Here is a 16,820-nt window from a genome sequence, read left to right as displayed (position 1 = left end):
ATATCTTGGGTCTGCAAAACTAGAGAAGATACACTCCAGGAGAAAATCTTAGGCATTTAATACCATGCTAATGATTCTACACTCAAAAATTCCAATGTGTTTGTTTGGGTTTCCCCACATCACCAATCAATTCTTTGACACTAACTGGTTGTCCTCCAATTCCACTCAATCTTGACCTTATCTACCCAGAGATAGCATCAAATTCCACAGGTTCTAAGGATTCAGTCCTGCAAGACTGCCTTCCACTTCATACGCCAATCACAAGTCCAGGTTGTTACCTGTACTTCTGACCAACTGGTTATAAATCAGATGTTCTCATGACTCATGGCCCCCTCCTTGGGTTCAATTAATTTGCTAGGCCAGCTCACAGAACTCAGGGAACTCATTTGCTCAGTAGACTACTGGTTTATTCCAAAGGATATTAAAGCTTATGAATTGTTATAAAACAAAATTCAATGGCATAAATTTTAAAGATCTTATTGGCTTTATTTAATGATTCATGAATTGGGCAGCATTCAATCTAGCAGATACAAAGGAGCTCTGAGGAGCTGTACAAAGTAAAAGACTTTTATAGGCAGAAGGGAGCAGGAACAAGGAAGCTATACCAGACAAAAAAAGTGATTGTTTATGGCAAGATCATTTTCCTTTAGGAGATGACAGAGATCTATTAGGCAGATTACCTAACTAGTGCCAATTAGGTGATTCCTGATTGATTGGTTTAAGATCTCATTTCCAGGAGAGCTGAAACTGTAATTAAGTCTTGGTTTGGTGATTTGGGGCTTAGCAGAAACAACTCCATTTTGGGCCTATTGTCTTGTTTTTGACAGAATCAAGAGTCAGATGAAGAGATGCATATGACAAGGTATGGGGAAAAGGCACAGAGCGTCTACACCTTCTCTGAGTGTGCCACTCTCCCCAACTCTCCACGTGTTCACCAACCTAGAAGCTCTCTGAACCTCTTCCTCTTGGGTTTTTATGGAGGCTTCATTATATAGACATGATTGATTAATCATTGGTCATTGGTGATTGAACCCAATCTCCAGCACCTTTCCCCTCCCCAGAGGTGGGGGAGTGTGACTGCAAGTTCAACCCTCTAGTCACATGGTTGGTTCCTCTGGTGGACATCTTAGGTGACCTAGGAGCATTCCAACACTCTCTTCACTTAGGAAATTCCAAGAGTTTGAGGAGCTATGTGCCAGGAATGAGGTCAAAGACCAAATATATATTTCTTATTATAAATCACAATGTCACCTGTTTTCTGATTATACGCAAAGGATCATTGAAGACCTTCATGTGATCGGTAGTCACAAGTGTCATGTTTCATTGTTCCTCATCCTTATCAAAGTTTTATTTAATGTGGCAATAGTTTTGTAATTGGATCTCTAAGGTCCCTTAAACCTGAGTTTATAGATAGTGCCTCTCCAGCTAGATCTTTACTAACATGCCACTCTTAAAAGGAAGGCAAGCAGTTTGGGGACGGGAAGTGATTCATGTGACTTGGCCATCTCAGTAATAGTGCAAAAGGCAACGAAGTGTAAAGTTTGAATCTAAATGAATGAAATGCTTCTAATCAACAGTTTTTATTTATTTTATTATTTTTAAAAGACTTAAATGCAGCCCCATGTAGCCTCTGCATGCAGCTACAGAGCTATTCAAAGAGTGAAGGCTACCTTTCCTAACTTTGTTACTGCTTCTGAATATTGTTAATAATAACAAAAAAGTTCTTTTCTTGGGTTTTATTTTCAAGTCTAATATTTCTCTTTTCCACGTTGTGAGATTACACTACATTTATTGACTGAATCATTTTATAAGTATATATGTATGTGTGCATATGCATACTATGCATCATTCTAGGGGAAAATATATAACATAATGAACGAATGTGATTTCTTTTAAAACTGTCGTGACAGGGCAAATCATATATTAGCATATATGTGGATCATTAAGAAATAGAGAACACGGGTCAGAATATGTTGCTATAACTGAGCCACATACATCTGTTTATAATCCTTCTTTAGCAAACACAAAAAGGAGGGGCTTGGTTAATTATATATTTCTCCTTAATTCTGTAAAGAAAACATGAGTTCCTTACAGGAAGTAAAGATTTTCCTAACCATTGCATCAAGTTAAGTTACTGCTTTGTAACATATTGAAGTGGATAACCTTATTATTATTCCTTTTAATGAAAAGAAATGAGATTCTCAAATTATAAGTAGTTTTTCCATCCTCCTGTTACTTTCTAAGATTTGAATTCTTGATTGTATAGCATTATTAGTTGCTTTGAATAAGCAAGGATACTAGATGAAAAGTCATTCAGGGAAGAGAAGAAGGCAGACTCCAGGAGAAGAAACATCCTACCAAAGTGTATGAACATGCAGATTCTTCATCTACAGGAAGGAGAATTAATTTTTAGAGCAAGCTGATTTAAGCAAACCAAGACATATCACTGAAAATATATGGTGGGGTGGTATGGAGTAAAATATTTCAGCTGCCTGTGCACAAGAGTCAATAAGCCAATGTTAGAAGTGCAGCAGTGTGATTTGTGACTTGGGTCTGGTCTGCTTGACTGGACATAGCTTTGGTGGATTCCCCCTTCTGAGTCGGTGGAGAAAGGTGAAAGAAAAAATATATAGTAATTCAGCATCCAATGAACATGGTTTTGAAATTGCAGAATACCTCTTAGAAGGGATTGGGTTTTTTTTTTCTATTTTACTTTTTATTGAGGTTATGATAATTTACAACCTTGTGAAATTTCAGTTGTACAATATTAGTATAGGTGCACCACTTCACCCTTTGTGCTCACCCCCCCTTTCCCCTATTAACCAGTAATCTGTTCTCTTTTTTCACGTGTTTGTTTATCTTCCACATATGAGTGGAGTCATACAGAGATTGTCTTTCTCTATCTGGCTTATTTCTCTTAACTTAATACCCTCAAGGTCCATCCATGTTGTTGTGAATGGGATGATTTTATCCTTTTTTATGGCTGAGTAGTATTCCATTGTATATGTATACCATATCTTCCTTATCTAATCATCAGTCAATGGGCAGTTAGGTTGCCTCTACATCTTGGCTATTGTGAATAATGCTGCAATGAACATCGGGGTGCATGTGTCTCTTTGAATTGCTGATTTCAAATTCTTTGGATAAATACCCAGTAGGGAGATGGCTGCGTCATAAGGTATTATCTTTGAAGGGATTTTTTTTTAAGTTAGAAGTCTAGCAAATTATTTGCACCATATCCTGCCACATGTTTTATACATTTGTTTCATTCCCCAAACCAAAGCTACAAGAATAATCTTAAACTTCTATTCAAATAGGACTTTGTTCAAAATAACACAGCTAGGCAGCTTTCTGATAGCTCAGTTTGGCCCAAGAATAAATCCAAAATTGGTAGATTTTATACTAAAAGATTATGTATGACTGTCATTCCTCTCATTGTGAATTTGAATAGAAAGTGTATGTAAGAATTTTCTTATGTTTATTCAATGGAAAGGACATACAGTTTAGCAATTTGGTGGTTGCATGAAATTAACTGTATAGAGCTACCTACAAAAAAGAGAAAATAAACAGATTGAAAACGTATACTTTAGTGGAAACTGTGAGTCCAAACCACACTTATTGATTTATTGGATAAGAAATTTAATCTCACAAAAAGATTCATTTACAAGTAGAGGTGATTTTCTCAAGAAAGACTATTATTATGTGCATAAACCTTGTATGTTGCTATGTTTTCTTAATAAATTAGCCTCTTTATTGTCATGAAATCAACTTCTTTATCTCTGGTAATATTCTTTGTTCTGAAATTTACTTTGTGTGATATCAGTATAGCATATCAGCTTTCTTTTGATTAGGATAGGTATATATTTTTTCCATCATTTTAGTTTTCACCTATTTGTGTCTTTATATTTAGAGGGTGTTTCCTTCAGATGACATATAGTTGTCTTTTTTTTTTTAAATACAATCTGTCAATATTGGATTTTTTTGTGTGCATGAGGAAGATTAGCCCTGAGCTAACATCCACTACTGATCCTCCTTTTTTTGCTGAGGAAGATTGGCCCTGAGCTAACGTCTGTGCCTAACTTCCTATTTTATATGTGGGACACCTGCCACAGTATGACTTGATAAGTCCTGCATAGGTCCACACCTGGGATCTGAACCTGTGAACCCCTGGCCACTGAAGTGGAGCGTGCGAACTTCACCACTACACCACCTGGCAGCCCCCAACGTTGGATTTTAATTGGGATACTTAGGCCATTTACATTTAGTTTAATTATTGATATGCTTACATTTAATTTTACCAATTTTTTTCTTTATTTTCTACTTGTCTCATCTTTTATTCCCTCTATCTCCACCTTTTCTTTTTCTTCAGTCTTCCTTTGGATTAATTGAATATTTTTAATGATTCAATTTTATCTTCCTTGTGGGCTTATTAGCCTACTCTTTGCTTTGTTAATTTAGAGGTTGCTTTAGGCTTTATAGAAGACAACTTTACCTGTCACAGTCTACTTTCTAGTGATATCACTTCATCTGTAGTATAAAGACCTTATAAGAGTGTGCTTTCATATCTCTCTTCCTAACCTTTTGCTACTATTGTCAAATATTTTACTTTTACATATATTATAAACTCCACATTGCATTGTTACTACTTTTATTTGAATAATTATTTTCAAATAGATTTAAAAAGTAAAATTCTCATAACCATGTAGTTACAATCTTTGTGCTCTTCACTCCTTTGTGTAGAACCATATTTCAACCTGCTATAATTATTTTTTATCTTAGGTATTCCTTTAACATTTCTTATAGTGTGGGTCTGCTGGTGATGAATTCCTTCATATTTTGCATGTCTTGATTCTGCCCTCATTTTTGAAAGCTGTTTTTGCTGTGTATAGAATTCTAGGTTGATAGGTATTTTCTTTCAGTACTTTAAAGATGTTGCAGCATTGTATTCTTATTTGCATTTTTTCTGACAAAAAATCTACTGTCATTTTTATCTTTGTTTACGTGCATGAAACTTTTTTTGTCTAACTGCTTTTAAGATTTTTATCACTGATTTTGAAGAATTTGATTATAATGTGGCTTGGTGTAGGTTTCTTCATGTTTCTCTTGCTTGGACTTGATTAAGCTTCTATATTTTTATAGTTGTCATTGAATTTGGAAATTTTTTAGATTCCACTATTTTAATTTCATTTTTCAACTATTATTTCTTCAAATATTTTCCTGCCCTTCCTATGTCTACAGGAACTCCTATTGTACATATATTAGGTCTCTTGAACTTGTCCCAAAGCTCACTGATGTTCTGATTGATACGTTTTTTGGGGGGGAAGATTAGCCCTGAGCTAATATCTGCTGCAAATCCTCTTCTCTTTGCTGAGTAAGATTGGCCCTGAGCTAACATCCATGCCCATCTTCTTCTACCTTATATGTAGGACATCTGCCACAGCATGGCTTGATAAGCAGTGTGTAGGTCTGGGCCTGGGATCCAAACTGGTGAACCCTGAGCTGCCGAGGTGGAGTATGTGAACTTAACTGCTATGCCACCAGGCCAGCCCCTCACTGATATTTTTTCTAAATGCCTTTTCTGTGCTTCATTTTGGGTAGTTCTTATTGCTCTGTATTCAAGTTCACTAATCTTTTCTTCTGGACTGTTTTATATCCTATTGATAATGCTTTATTCTCTACAGCCTCTCAGCACTATATCCTCACTAAGAGTATACACTTGGCTTCACCAGAATTCCCCTTCCCTGTGCTGTGGTTTGGAAACTCTCAAGTCAGTTAGCTGTGGCAATCATAAGCTCATATAATTTGTTTTCCATTTTGCAAGAATCACTGTCCTGTGCTGCCAGATGTTCAGTGTCTGAAACAGTGTTTAATATCTTTTATCTGTTTCTTTATTATTTTTGGTTGTTTCATACAGAAGTATAAATCTCATCCATTTTATTCTATCTTGGCTGGTAACTGAAGTCTACTCTTTGTTTTGTAGTTGCATTGTTTAAACCATTTACATTTAATACCATTACTGATATTATTAGTTTTAAGTATATTATGTTGCTATTCACTTTCCATTTGTAAATATATATATATTTTCTAACTGGATCTCAACCACCTCCTTATTCTCCCTTAACTAATTAATTTAGCTTATTATTTCTAACTCTGCCCAAATATCCCTTTCTTAGGGAAGCCTTCCCTGACTCCCTGAAAGTTCAGTTTTTCCTAAGTATTTTTATAGAATCCTATATTTTTCCTATCCACTATTTACACCATTAGTAAATATATATTTGTGAAGTTATTTCATTATTCTTTCAATGAATCAACAGACATTTATTAAGCATGTACTATATGCTAGGTGTTCTTGTGTCCTAGGATTATACCAGTAAATCTATCCACCTATCTATCTATCTATCTATCTATCTATCTATCTATCTATCTATCTGTCTATCCATCACATTTATGATGATTATGTGCTAATCACTTTGTGTATTAATGAATTAACACATTTGAAGGGTTAATATTTCAGTTAGTATAAAAATTAATGGATAAAAGAATGAAACCGATCAGATGTACATCCCAAAGAGAACTTCAGAAAACAAGATAGCTATGATTTTTCTGTCTCCACATATAAATTTTAGTATAAACGTGAATATTTATATTACCATTATGACTTAATCTAATTTAATTCATGGCTTCAAAGAAGCCAATTTGAAAATCTTAGTGAAAATATGCTAATTGGAAAAGAAGATTTGATCTCAGCTTTCTTTTTGTTTCACAGAGTCTGTTATTTAGCATGGCTTGAAATGAAATGCGTGTAATATTTTTTTCTAAGCTAACCTAAGTTACAAGACATAAGATCCGTGAGATAATCTTGTGGGTGCTAAGGACAGATAAAAAAAAATAAAAGTGTAAAGTCCTGTTGGTTATTTCTGAAACATGACCTAGCAAGTACTTTTTCCACTGGGGAACACAGTTTCTCATTCTGTTTCAAGTTACCAGGTCCTGCTTCCTTAGACTCACACACACTAATTCTTAGCACAAGGAATTCCCTCCTCACTTCAGGTATGTTTTACCATTTCTGGTTCCCTTGTAATCCTCCCTTCCCAAATTCCTGGAAAATGTGACCAATAGATATTTCTTCTCTGTGCTGTTTCTGTTTGTGGATATTATTAATAAAAAAATTAAGTAAAATATATTTTTTGGCTTCAAGATATCAAAGTTTTGCTTTATTTGACTATGTTTTAAAAAAATTTTTACCTTATGTCTAGTCATTTTTCTTAATAAAACTTTTCTGAGAAATTCAAATGGAAGATGAGTGACTTTTTCCTGACCAGTGTTTTCCCAGCTCTGAAGCTAATAGCCCATATTAAGAAATATTTACAACAAAATTATCCAAATTTTTGAATTTTAACTATCTTGATAGATAATCTATTTTAGTTATTTACTTTTTTTTTTTTTTGGTGAGGAAGATTCACCCTGAGCTAACATCTGTTGCCAATCTTCCTCTTTTTGTTTTTTGGCTTGAGGAAGATTAGCCTTGAGCTAACATCTGTGACAATCTTCCTCTGTTTTGTATGTGGCACACCTCCACAGCATGGCTGATGGATGGAGTAGGTCCATGCCTGGCATCTGAACGTGTGAGCGTGAGGCCACTGGATCTAAGTGTGCAGAACTTTAACCACTCGACCACGGGGCCTGCCCCAGTTATTTACTTTTTAATAATAGGGAGGACTTATATAAACATATATAGAATCTAATAAGTCAATTGGCTCTGCACGTATATGGATTGTGGTCTTATTTAAATCATAAAATAATACAAAAAGCATTTGTCCATTAGTCAGTTTTTAATTATGGAGTCACTTAGGAAAAGTCTAAAATGCAATTATTAACCTTATGTTTTAATCAGAAATTGTGCAGTGCTTCCTGGGGAGCACTGCTAATAAGCATAACACTTTGATTTCTATGGTAGTAAAACATCAACTTTGTCTTTTATTATTCAATTTCAAGAGGCAAACTGCAATAATGTTAGAGAGGGATGGTCTTAGAATTTTTGGAGATGACTCCATTGGAGACCTAGAATTAATTTTTAAATTTTGTACTAAAGGCAATAATTACTCTCTGTATAAGAATTAGATAAATAGTTCCTAAAAGCTCTTTTAGGATTATTTTATTTCTAAGTTTTTGATAGTATGTTTTCTCATATTGGGGGCTTCAAACTGTTAAGAACATGCTTCCAAGAATGCTAAAAGGCATATCTATTTATCAACTCAAATTTTTAAAATTATTACAGCCCTCTTTATTATAATATAATGTACCAAATTATAGAATGATATACTGACGTTTGAGCTGTTTATCCCACACAGTTTTCCCCTATGTAATGATGAATGAGGAACCTATAATTTATACTACACTATACAAAGATTCTCAGCAGAAGCACACACCAAAAAATAATATCGAGCATAAATTTAGTTCACATGAATTGCCGTTAACCAAGGAGGAGCTGAGACACCAGAAACCTTATAAAAAATGGCACAAGAAGACAGCAGAAGATGTCAATGGCCAAGGTAAGATATATTAAAATATAGTTTTCAGTAAACATGTACAGAATGCCTAAAATTATGTACTGATCTATTCTATGTACTAGTGAAATACAAAAATATAACAGTTTCTAAATCTACTTAGAGAAAATATACAAGCAAAAATTTAAGTATCAATTTAATGCAGATTATGACAAGGACCAACTGGTAAATATCATAAATAATTTAAAAGATCACTCGGAACATTTAGAAATTTCACTGCTAAAGTGAAAGTTAACTTAGATTTTAAAGGAAGAGTACAATTTGAATAGAAAAGGTTTGGAAAGTAATTCCCTTGAAACAAGAATGAAATGTTGCTATCCACAGCTGTTTAAGAGGACTGGGCTTAGACACCTTGTTTTGAAACACAAGAACTGTATTGTGAGAGAAGTAAACATTGTTGGACTGAATGATTTCTGGGCTAGAGTGTGGAGTACAGAATATGCCATAACTTCTAACATAATTATTTCCTGAAACAAGTAAACCATAAATATATTTCTTTTAAATTTGGAGCACAAAATGGATTTGGTAGTAGTAAACATAATAATGAAACGTGGTGTAATAAGGTTTAATGATGTGAAGTTAAAGTTGCGGGTTGTTGCTTGTTTCTGGAATCTTGAGACTGATTGCTGCAGGGTTGTCTTTTCCTAACCTGACGATTTTCTGGGAAAGAGAAGAAAGCTTGCCTGTAGGCTGGTGAGCTTTCTGAAGTGACAGAGACCAATCCCAGAGATTCCAAAAAGAGTTTGTTTTTTGGAATGATTTTTTTTTTTCAAAAACACAAGCACTTTTTTGGTAAGTTTGTCTGAAATTGATAATAAAATTATAAGTGAATATTTTTCTCCTAAAGAAAGAAATTATAAGTAGTCCTTATATTGCTTGTTGATTAAGTTAATATATGTGCATTAGGGATAACATTAAAAATACAGGCAACTATACACTTTGGAAGTCACCCATAAGGCTACATTTCGTCATATACCTATATATGTTTCTGGACTTGTAGTTTTATATTCTTTATGTTTATAGTTTGCATTTATTACCACATAATGAACGTCTTCCATATACTGTCTGATTTTATTTATATTAAGTTTAAATTGAGCAAAATTATTTGGTGGCAATAGAGATAAGGATAGTGGTTACCTTTTGGTCCTGGGAGGGGCCCTGTGGGAAGCTTCGATGTCACTGGTAATGTTCTATATTATGATTAGGGTGATGGTTACACAGATGTGTTCATTTTGTGAAAATTATTGATCTATACGTTTATCATATGTGAACATTTCTGGATATATTCTATACTTCAAATTTTACTTAAAAACAAATTTAAAAAGTTGAAACTATATATAGTAGTAATTGGGGTCTGTAGGATTGTTGATGTCAGTTTATTTTTCTTTGTGAGTCAGTGAGGTAATTTTTGTTGTTGTTGCACCTTTTATCATATTCTAACTTTTTTATGTATTAGAATCTGTTTCAGACACACCTATTTCTGTTATATCTATCTCTTTAAAAATCAGTCTTTCTTAGTAAGACCACTTAATTTTAATCATGGACAGGATGAGATCCTTAATTATATTTCAAAATTATCATGATTTGTTTCATTTGCCTCTTTTCCAAAAGTACTCTAGATCTGCTTAGTCAAGTTCCAGAAAAATTCCCACTACATTTCTTAAACTGTATTATATTTATTCATATAATTTAATTTGAGAAAACTAACATTTTTATAGCAGTCTTTCCAACTATAAAAATAATCTGCCTGTCTTTTTATTAGATTCTTTTAATAGAATCTCACAGAAAAGGTTGTTGTGTTTCTACCTTGTAGCAAGGTTAAAGGACATTTCTCAAACTTCTGAATTTGAATTCCTAAGCATAGTTCTAGCACAGCTGCTATTGTACCTGTTAGGACCACATGGGTGATGTATGCTGTTGAAGTGGTCACTAAAAGCAGCTTTTATTTTCTGTCCTAAATAACTCAGAAGAACCTTACTAAGCCATAAATCTCTATCTAGTTTGGCTAAGCACAAGTAGCCTGAACAATGCCTCCTTTGTTTTGTGTTCTACATTGTTCTGTGCTTGTGGTTGGTTCTATGAAGCGAGGGAGAGCTTCAATGAGAGACAACCTTAGGACCATGTTTTCTGCTACGAGAGAGAATAAAGTGAAATATATGGTCTGATGGAAGTTCAAATAGATTAAAACCCAAAGAGATTATAATACAAAGAGTCTACCAATGAAATGCAACCTAAGCCTTTGACATTTTCCCCTCATCAAACTTTGTCTTTTGATCTTCGTTCATTTTTCATAGGAGAAATGACTCAGTAGTGGTGGCTATTTGAAAAAAAAAATACCAGTGCTGAAAATGGGAGAAATTGGTCAAGAATAATAAAATAATTGTCAAATGTGACTGAGAATCAAAGTGAAGTTTGAGACCTTGATGTGAATCAAAATCAGGCTGTTTGGCTTCCATCATCAGACATGTTTAACCCAGAAGTAGAAAGAGAGACGGTAGAATTTAATTCAGCTGAGTAACAGTTAACTAGCAGATATGGTGGAAAATGAATGTTTCATGGCAATACAGCCATTTAGATGACTCACCCTTAGGTCTAGGATGGGTGGTTAAGCCATACCAATAATGATGAATGAGGAGAAAATAAGTTGAGATGAATGCCTTAATATTATTGAGGAAAAATTCAGTGGGAGAAAGAAAGTTAGCATGAAAAATAAAGGTGTTCCACACAGATTATTTTTTTAGGTATTTAATATTCCGAAGTTGGAATGACAAAATAAGCTGTCATTTTATTGCTTTTGATCTTCCAACTGTCTCTAACTGATGGACTATACATTCAACAAAGGGCGAATGCCTCATTTCATTCTTTCTCTGTCTCCATTACTGATTCTCATCCTTGCATGACACATTGTGAAACTTCATATATGGTCATTCAGTTAAAGATGAGAGGGAAGAGTGGCAGAAGGAAGAAGAAACAAATGATACTTATTTGACTTCCTAATTTAAAATCCAGCCACTTTTAGTTTTCATGTAGGGAAGAGCTCAGTACCTAAATGAATCAATTACCATTCTGATTTATGCTCAGCTCATTTTTTGTTCCTTATAGTGGGGAGGGATGATAGAGTAGGATTTGGAGACAGAATTAGAGAATTCGGGGGGCTTCATTCTGCTATTAATTGATTGTCATCTTAGACAAATAACTTATGTAAAAAATGAGATTTTTACCTCAGTTATTTCATAATTATCTAAAATTGAGTAAAAGTATTTCACTGGCTTGTGAGGATCAAGAATTAACAAGTATTTGAATGCATTCTTCACTGTAAACTGCTCTATAATCATTATATTTACTATTTGTCCTGTCCTCTTGCTCCAATTACTCCTTTTGTTTTTGATTCTGCTTGTGTTTTTAGTTCTTTCAAGAGATTCCTCACCTCACCCGTGGAGGCTTATTTCTATGGTCCTGGGCATCACGTGCCTTCTCCTGATGGCCATAGCTGTTGCAGTGGCTGTCTTTACTGCAAACTGTAAGTAACTATTGAGTCTGTTAAATTGTCTTCCCCTTTAGGAACATTATTTATTTATAGACTATGTTAAGCAGATACTAGTCTTAGAACAATTTTATCTCATCAAAATTCTTCCTTTTTTATTTTCTTTAAAGTTGCTGATTAGCTCTTATAGAATGTAGTCTTTTAATATTTCATTTTGATGTTTCAATTTAAAGCAAGATCTAATTATGATATTTGATTATTTTTGTAGCATCTCCTAAACAATCATCTCTCACAATCCAGCAAAAAGGTAGGCACTGGTTTTATAACCTAATTTCTTACACTGATTTAAGCAGAAGAGTATTATTTGTACCAGCTCCACAGACATAGCACCTTTGCTATGCAAGGTACTCTGGTATGTGTAGTAGAAAATATAAGGCATAGTCGCAGCGATTAAATAACTTAGAGTCTTGTGAAACATAAGTTTATGTGATTAACTACAACATAAGAAGGCAGAGGTAAGGCTTTATTTTTTTAGAAATTCTTGTAAGATTTCATAGGTTTGTATGGAAGTAGAAATAATTGCTGGAAGCATACATTTTAGAGAGGTAGAGTTTGTATTAAAAGGGCAAAATTTCAACAAAAATTAATCTAATGGTGATGTATGGTGAAGACATTGCAGTCGATAAGTGCTATAATGGTACGGAGGTAAGAAAACTAGTGGCTCAACTACTCCTTAGATGAATAGACCCTGGTTGAATTGTGTTATATGATATATAAAGAATCTAAAATGTAGCAGCAAGTTGAGAGAAAAATAAAAACAGAAGTTTTTATTTATAATTCATAATTTTGTTATAATTCACTTTTGTTTCTTCACATAATGCTACCATAATTACAAAAAGTATATTTCCATTTGCAAGGTGTGTTTTAAAAAACAATAAACAAAATGACGCTTTGTCAGTTTATTCAATGCAATGATGGAGAATCTTTGTCTAGGACCTCATTGTCATTCTTGTCCAAAGAATTGGGTTTGGTTCAGATGCGGCTGTTACTACTTCTCCAAGGAGAGGTTAACATGGAGAGAGAGTCAACGTGCCTGCTCATCTCTAAATTCCAGTCTCATAAAGATAAACAGGGAGGAGATGGTAAGTTCTTATTTTAACTGAGCATCATAATTGTATGTGACATACATGAAGCTGATTAACTGAATTAAACTGAAGAGTCATTTACATTTACTTGACTTCAGCACTAGACAAATGGCTGAAGGCTATAACTAGTTTATCTTTTGTTTCAAGTTTCACACACAAAATGTGGCATGAAATCTACACATTACGTAAAAAGAAAAATTTTTTGAAATAATATTTAGAATGTCCCTAATGTAAAAAATGGTATAAATAATGAGTTTAGAAGGAGATAGTTATTACAAACACAATCTCAGTCAGAGAAAAAAGAACCTGATATAGCCTAATGCTGAGATGTTATAGCTTTGTGGTCTAAAGGCTATTACCATGATTGATCAGTGCATCAGAATCTAGAACACTATGTGAGAAGATGGGAGAGCTTTCCCTCACTCCTACAATGTACATCAGCATCGAGTTAAAGTACCCACTGTATAAATTCTCCTGATAGAGAAGACTTTGTCTATCTCACACCTGAAGAGAGAGGAGATAGACACTGGGGGTAAAATTAATCTTCAAGATGTCTATGAGGGCACTGCTATTCTTTTAAAAAGCTCACTCCCTTATGCCCCAAACCAACACTATCTTTTTACTACTTTTCATTTGTTTATTTTCTATACCTCTCACGAGCACAGGAATTTGTGGTGTTCATTGCTGTATCATTAGCATCTTGGAATATAGCATGCATTAATGAGTTTGTGTACTGGATGAACTAAAGAAACATGAATATGATGTTGATTTTTTTTAAGGTACTTCCATGCAGTTGATGAAAAGATAATAATGGAAACTTTGTATCTATTTCCCTACCACCAGCATTTCTTCTCTTTAAAATCTTTCTTTTGGATTGGAGTCTACCATAATGGAATTAGCAAGCACTGGCTATGGGAAAATGATTCGATTCTGTCCTCTGATATGTAAGTATCTCCCTGACATAATGAAACCTTCTCTATCCTTGGTTTAATTGTTGCGTTTGCCCAAAATAACAGAAATCAAGAGAGCTGAGGGATAATTTCAAATATATTTGGGGAATTGAGAAAAGAGACAGTAACTGAAATCCAATCTTGTATACAGCATTATGGATTCCAGAAGCAGGTAACACAACTCAGTTTCTTCATTAGCTCTCTCCTGAGACTTTCTGTATCAGTTTGCTAGGGCTGTCATAACAAAGCACCACTGACTGGGTAGCTTAAACAACAGAAATTCATTTTCTCACAGTCCTGGAGGTTAGAAGTCCAAGATAAGGTGTTGTCAGGGTTGGTTTCTTCTGAGGCCTCTCTCTTTGGCTTGCAGATGTCCATCATCTTCCTGTTTCTTCACATGGTCCTCCCTGTGTCTGTGCCCAAATTTCCTCTTCTTAAAAGGACATCAGCCATATTGCATTAAGACCCACCCTAATAGCCTCATTTTACCTTAATTACTTCTTTAAAGACTCTATCTCCAAATACAGTACATTTTGAGGTACTAGGGGTTAGGACATCAACATATGCATTTTAAGGGGATGCAATTCAACCCATAACACAAATCATGGCTTAGTCTGCTAACTTTCTCACTAACCACATCGTTCTATAAGGCCTGACTTCTAGGCCATTGATATATCCTTAAAGTCTTCTGGCTTTTTTATATTCTATTTTTTATGAGCGTAAAGACTATGGAGCCTAAAAATGTTTTTTTCTCCACTAGAAAAATTTCTTAGGCCTGTTGTTCATAGGGCTTTTATTATTTTATTTTTAATCTGCCTGACAATCAGCACACTTTCCATCCTCTTAGACTCTTATTCCTAGTTGTATTTTTGTTAATATTTAAGATCCTGTAATAATATCAATAACTTTTAAATTTATAAAGATCTTATTTATCTGTGCTACTAATAGAAATTCAGTTCAATTACATATAAATTATGTTTTTAAAATTTATATTTAACTTTTAAAATGAAAGTTTTATATTTCTTCTCTTTGGTATTTGCATGTTATAGAATTCCATGAAGACTGTGACATTTTTTGTCTTTTAGGTTTTCTCCTCCTACACCTCAAAAAGAACAGCTCTGTCTATCTTACAAATCAAGAGATACTTACTTAGGTGAAAAGTGCGAACTTAAACAAACCTACATTTGTAAGAATCCTCTTATTTATTCTATAAATTCACTGGAAAGATGAAAAGTACTTTTATCTAACCCTATGTCTTGATAGCATTGCCAGTGTTGACTTTCTTGTTCTAGGGAGAAAATAAGTAAATTTATACCTTTGGTTTAATAAAAATAGAATCTTCTAAAAATATACAGCAATGCCATTTAAAAAGTGTACTAAAATTTTGGTGAATGAATAAAATTTTGATTTAGATGACTTTTCACGAAGTGACACTGTGACAATATTTAGGAGGATATATTTTATGTGTATGCACATTAGGAGACATTAAATATTTTCTGGATTAGACAATGAATTAAGGTTAGACTTTATTGGATATTAAACAGGCTGTCTTATGTAAGGTTGCACTATTGTCCCTGATATATATATATTGCTCTTTTTGTCTACAAAATTGTGAAAATATATTGTTAGGCAATAACACACAGAACTGTTATACCAGAAGTAGAAATTAGTATAACCACACAGGAAATAGAATTGTTCTATAAATTTTTGGAAATTAATTTTCAGCTTGATTACTATCCGAGAGTCCAACTTACTCTGTAATGTGGTGACTCTGAGACAACTAATCAGACTCACAGATGCTAATGTGGTACAGAGGGCTTTGCTTTAAAATCTTCATTGTTGAATTTTTATTTTCTTAAGTTGTTCTATTACATAGGACCTTTTAAAAATAAAAAATAAATAATTAGTAATTATTTCAGTTTAATTGTATCAAAGGCTTTAGAATTATTAAAACAATATTGATGTCAAGCTGCGCTTTCTCTTCTCTTAGTTTGATAAGATTCTATGGCTTCTACACATATTGATACAGTAAACACCTTCTTTGTTTGTTCCATAAGACTTGTACTATGATTATATACAAAGAGTAAAAAATCATGTTTTATCAATGTCCCTATTTTACTATTCCAGAAACAACATGATAATGACAGAAGAATTAGGCACTCTATTCAGTGTTAGTTCCTTCCACTCCACAACATCTAGTTAAATACTTTTTTCCTCTAAATGTGTCCCTTCCCAGATGGTCATTTTAAACAAAAAAGCAGATCAGTAGGAATTTTTCAGAGTTTAAGTCTTTACCTTGGTATGTATCTTTATGGGAATTTTCTAAAGAGAGTTTACTTGCAATATTAATATATGCATGCAAATTTGTCAATACAGGACATTTATGGTAACAGAATGGATAGAGAGAAGAACTTGTGGGTAGAGAGAAGACTATTCTGAAAATCCCAACTGCTATAAAATTCAGGCACTGTTGTCAAGAGAAATAGACACTCTGTTTTTGCAATAGATAATTGTTTTTATTTCTGAGATGCCAATATTCTTCCTTATTTCAAGGAATATACATTTAGCATATAAGGTCTTTTCTAAGCCCACGTGAAGGGAGGGTGGCCAACTACGCTTTATAGACTATGGGGTCACTAGAAAAGTAAAAATTCTCAGAGTTTTGACACTAATA

The 16,820-nt window shown here is 33.8% G+C and overlaps 1 protein-coding gene across 1 annotated transcript; it reads left to right on the top strand.

Moving 5' to 3' along the window:
- The first annotated feature begins 8,365 nt into the window (after positions 1–8,365).
- LOC124237079 (killer cell lectin-like receptor subfamily E member 1) lies at positions 8,366–15,820 on the top strand. The gene is made up of 6 exons (XM_046656363.1): positions 8,366–8,552; positions 11,974–12,087; positions 12,320–12,358; positions 13,045–13,193; positions 14,040–14,140; positions 15,232–15,820. Exons 1-6 carry the CDS (start codon positions 8,366–8,368, stop codon positions 15,374–15,376), a joined length of 735 nt encoding a protein of 244 aa, XP_046512319.1. The 3' UTR covers positions 15,377–15,820.
- The last annotated feature ends 1,000 nt before the right edge of the window (positions 15,821–16,820 follow it).

The sequence above is a fragment of the Equus quagga genome, chromosome 1 (genome assembly GCF_021613505.1).
Source record: "Equus quagga isolate Etosha38 chromosome 1, UCLA_HA_Equagga_1.0, whole genome shotgun sequence".
In the NCBI taxonomy this organism is placed as follows: domain Eukaryota; kingdom Metazoa; phylum Chordata; class Mammalia; order Perissodactyla; family Equidae; genus Equus; species Equus quagga.
Note: the sequence above shows the minus strand (reverse complement) of the source record. Positions and strands in the feature narration are given on the sequence as shown.